A 5,000-nucleotide genomic window follows, 5' to 3' on the forward strand; every position below is an offset into this window, starting at 1 on the left:
CCAGTGCTTTTTGGCTGTGAAAAAAAGATCCAAAGCACGCAAATTCTACTTGATTCTAGCACATTTTATTTCTGACCATGAGCTCATTTTAAGTTTCTCATTTGTCAATCAACGAGTCAGCTACACTTTCATTGCGTCGACTAAAGCTTTCAAGCCCTCAAACGTCTCCTCTCCCGTAGGGATTATTTGTTCAGGCGGAAGTAGGAAACCGTATCGGCCTGTGTCACGCAACTCGACTGAGAATGAATATTTGACGCCAAGAATGCCGTATGTCCAGTCTTCTGACCCTCCAGACGCCGCATCTGACACAAATAAAACAATTATTGAAAGAGCTTGCCACTTCTCAATGACCTTGGAAAATGGTTACCCTCTTGGTCCTTACTCGTTGTGTACGAGTTGTTTACAAGACGCCAAAGATAACCCCTATTTATATCCAGTCATTGTTCGCATCATTTTAGCTATCCAGTTACCAACGTCATCCAGCCAGGAACAGTGCTCTCGCCCGTCTAATGGACGAATGACGTCACATCACACCAGTTTACAGTAGCTATGAAACTAAGAAACACCCAAAAACACAACGGCGCACATATTTTCACCTCCGCCTCTACCTGCCTACCTACCTCTTTGCGCATAAAGTCTGTAACAAAAGTCTGCAACAAGGCTATTTGCACGAAAGAGCACTATCAGCCGCTATTCCAACCCCTAACCTGTAGGATCACCACCCTTTGAGCTGTTCAGCATAGGATCAATAGGCTATTTCCGAGTTCATGTCTGCCTCCTTTTCAAAGTGAGTCTAAGTGCGAAGTTTTTGTGATGGTAATTAGTTCTACTTTACATATGAATGAAACTAATTCTTCGCACTTAGACTTGCTTTGAAGAGGAGGCAGGCATGAACTATTACTAGACTTTAGCCAACAGCTTTAGGGGCTGGCTGGAGTACGCAAGCCAAAACAACAAGACAAGATGGCGACCCAAAAGCCAGGAACATATTGTTAGAGTAGACTAAGAGCAGTCCCATTTTCGTGGCCTAGTTCATGGAGCGCGGGACGAAAAGAAAAACAGACAACTCGACGGAATGCGCACGCACTCCCTCGACTCCATATTTCGAGCGTGCGGCCTCAGTTTTTTTGGGTCTTTGGTGATAGAGCAGTTTTCAAATGACTGTCGCAAAGAAATTACGTGATCGCATTTGCTGCGTTTTCTGATTAGTTTAAAAATCTCGATCTCTCGTCAGTTTATCAACCAATGAAATGGAGAGCAAAAACCAATCGCAACTTGCTCGCGCGATTTTTCCCGCGCTTTGAGCAAGTTACACGGAATTGCTACGAATTTTGATTGGTTCATTGCGCTGTTTGCAACTGCTGCGATTGGTCGAAGTAATTACTTTGGTATTTGTTTTACGACCCTCAAATTGAAAACCGCTCTTAAGTAGTCGGTAATAAAACAATCATTCAACTCCTTACAAAGCAAGTATGCTGATGATCCGTATTGGAAACGTGTGCCGTGTTTCCTATAGATAGCTTCGGCAGCTTTCTTTGCAACTCTCAACTGAAATGAACGCAAAAAGATGTGTAAGAGCATGCCCAGACAATAATACTCCTCGGATAATAAACAGGTAATAAAACAAATTTGTTTGTATTGAAGAAAAGGGGAAAATCTAAATCACAAAAGGAAGAGCTTCCTCAGATTTGGTCGTTGTTTTTTTTTTTTTTCTTCATGTTATTTATCTCCTTGTTTAAAAGGGGCTGTGTCACGGCAGTTCTGCCGAGTTCATTTTGTATAGTTTTACCGGGTTACTCATCCCTTCTCGCTATGCAAGTTAATGTCAACCCAGAAATTACTTTTCAACAACATAAATCAATGATTCGTGACAAAAGACGTCTGTCGAGCATGCGTAAGTTAAGATACAAACAGTAGAGATAAACGTTGAAAATCTGTTGGGCTGAACAGTTTTCCAAAACTCCAATAGTCCATTTTACAGTTCTTTGCTCTGCGACCTAGTCTATGAATGGCTGCGAGGCTGCCGGTGACCTTGCATTGATACAGCCCCGACTGCTTTTATCATGCAAATTGTGTTGTTGTAATTCTAATTAGTCCGTATTAACATTACAAAAGCACGGAGGTTTGTATCAAAACATGGTCAACGGCAGCCTCGCTTCCATTCGTAGGCCAGGTAACTTAGCTACAACTGTAAAGTGGTCTATTGCAATCCATTTTAATCTTTTTCACTTTTTCCCATGCCTGCCCCCTTTTGCGTTTGCTGTTTTATTCAAGCCCTCCTTTGATGTTCTAAGTAGTTAGCTTTAATTAAAGAGAGGATGGGGGAGCTTGATCGCGAAGGGGCGGATTATTTCATATAGGGAAACCCATAACCCATCTTACAGAAAATGGTATCAATTCTCCATAAAGAACTAGAACGCAAACTGATGTAACAGTTCAAGCATATGGAGTTAGATGTTCGAGCTTCCAGCACGTGAAGAAACCATACCAGATAAGTCCACATGAAGTGTTGCAATAGACCTTATTCACGATAGCCGCCATGTTGGACTCTTGCCTTTATCATGCAAATTAGCTACACATTTCTGAGGGGGCAAACAACACAAGTTCGAGAGATTATCACAAACATCTTAGCCACACAGATGATTCGTTTCACGTTCATTAAATGTTTATCACCTAAGTAGTAAAATCGAATGCTTAAGTTACTTCGATGTTTTTTTAGTGAAAAATGAGCAGATAACAAAGTAGACTGTCAAAATATCGGAGTCAATCAAAAGATATCAAATTATTATAAAAGGTACTTAATTCTAAATTCTAAAATGTACTTTTAGCAATGTTAATTCAATATTTCGACGAGCCGATTTTCCGCAATTTGCTTTTATTCCAATGTTTGCCCCCCCCCCCCCCCCTTTCCCCCAGCATAACACATGGCTAATTTGCATGACAATTTGAAAACCAACATGGCTGCTATTGTAAGTTAATAACTGTCTTCCTCTGAAAATGAGGGGGGAGGGGGGGGGGGTTATTGGAGAGAGGAGCCTTATAGAAGATTAGGGTCTTTACGATCTACGACGACGACGACGACGACGGCGACGGCGACGGCGACGGCGACGGCGACGGCGACGTCGACGTCGACGAAAACGTCACCTCAAAACATAACTTTGCAAAATCGTAAATTTCTCGCGGTTAGGCCATCTCGTTCGAGTCGTACAATGTAGGCGAAGTATCCTAAAAATAAATTGGTACGAGCGATTTCTGAGTAAAAAACAGAGACTGAAAGGGTCACAATTGTGCGCTCGCGTTGTCGTTAAATAATGGTAATTGAACTGAGTGAAGTGCAAATTGGTCTGAAATCATACGTGTGATTTCAAAAATCGAACGAGCGCACAGCGCGAGTTACCCTGCGAGCAGGTGGTTTCTCCTTCGCTTCCCGAGAGAGAAACCACTGCGAGCAACCGTTGGTCTCTTTGAGTGTGCCGCCGTCCAGCGCCAAGGACGAATAAATTAAATTTAAACCGGTAAAACGAGTTAGTAAACTTGTTTTGGCGCTTGCGCGTGCGTTCAGTTACGTAACTGCTGCGTTTGGACATAGTTAATGCATGGAGATGGTTATGAAACTGGACAAGTTCCTTTGTTTCATGTTTTTGTCCGTATTTTTGGCCTTTACCCTGCACAAAACACACCTTTTTTTGAGAAGGTAACCAATAAAATCCTTTGATTAAATTATGCGCAACTAATTTGCGAGCCCGTGCGAAGCGAAAACAAAAGATTGTGCAGGGTCACGGTCAATTCAACATCCATTGCAACAACATTGTTCTCGCTTTTGAAATAATTTATAAGGCTTCATAACCAGTCCCTCGATTAACTATGGTTTGGACATAGTTAATGCATGGAGATGGTTATGAAACTGGACAAGTTCCTTTGTTTCATGTTTTTGTCCGTATTTTAACTATGGTTTGGACGAGCTTGCTGTGTAGTGATTTTCCGCGAAAGAAGACGAATTGACGTCAAATACATCACGTGGGGTCCGACGTACTTCGCACATGCTCGATAGAAAATCAAACGGTTGCTCGAAGTGGTTTCCCTCTCGGGAAGCGTGAATTCGATTTGAAATCACAAGTATGATTTCAGACCAAAATTGCACGACATGAAGTTCAATTACCACTTTATTACATCCATTTGGAAATCACACAATAATAATTTAATCACTAAAATACAGGATTTTAGTTAGTACCAATATTTTGTTGACCCAGCTGGCAACAAAAGTTGCAAATTCGCCACACAATGGATTTCTTGGGCTTTCATTTTCCTGCAATTTGATTGGTTACCTTAAACAAGCCTTGAAATCTGATTGGTTGTTTTGTTTTAGAGCTGTTAGCTGTTTTCTCATTGGCTGGGGAAATGGTGCGATTTAGAGCCAAAAAAAGTGCAATTTGGGAACAAATCGCATTGCCGAGAGCCAATAAGATTGCAAGGATCACCAGTGATTTCTAAATGGATGTAATAAAACCTCAAATTTGGTGATTTCACGTCGATGTTGTGCAGAGTACCACACAAATTATGTGCTAAAATGCGTGCCGCACGTGCAGCACGATTACTTTTTCCTCTTTTAACCAATGATATTGCTGTTTCGTGACATTCTCATTGAAGACCGTGTCTTAGATCGAAAAGTCCCTATTAACGGTATGCGTTACCTGTTCATTATGATCAGGAGAGTTTTTGCTGGTATATCCCCAGGGAATAAACCACATTTGACTGTATGCATGAAAATCAATAAAGCCTTTTAATCTCCCTCCTCTGTTTAGTCCCTCCAGATAGTCGCGAACGTTCTTGGTTTCCACTTCTGAAAAAGCCCCTGATCCCCTGTATGTAGAATCACAATGGCGCGCGCTTGCACCAGATCCTGATAACAGTAATCGGTAACAGTTATATATACGGGTTACAGTTTTAGACTCGTTGGTATATGCCCACCACTTTCTCCTCAATCAATCAATCAATCAATC

The 5,000-nt window shown here is 41.6% G+C and overlaps 1 protein-coding gene across 2 annotated transcripts in view; it reads right to left on the minus strand.

Annotated features, from left to right (window-relative positions):
• Window positions 1–5,000, minus strand: part of LOC138011797 (carboxypeptidase B-like) — an 18,254-nt gene that overhangs the window by 654 nt on the left and 12,600 nt on the right. For both annotated transcript variants that reach the window (XM_068859000.1, XM_068859001.1), the window contains 3 exons: window positions 4,692–4,900; window positions 1,464–1,548; window positions 1–302 (listed from right to left, as the gene is read on the minus strand). The exon at window positions 1–302 is cut by the window's left edge. In XM_068859000.1, coding sequence (XP_068715101.1) covers window positions 121–302; window positions 1,464–1,548; window positions 4,692–4,900 — 476 coding nt within the window. In that variant the 3' untranslated portion in view covers window positions 1–120. The remainder of the gene's footprint in view (window positions 303–1,463; window positions 1,549–4,691; window positions 4,901–5,000) is intronic.

The sequence above is a fragment of the Montipora foliosa genome, chromosome 7 (genome assembly GCF_036669935.1).
Source record: "Montipora foliosa isolate CH-2021 chromosome 7, ASM3666993v2, whole genome shotgun sequence".
NCBI classification, from domain to species: Eukaryota; Metazoa; Cnidaria; class Anthozoa; order Scleractinia; family Acroporidae; genus Montipora; species Montipora foliosa.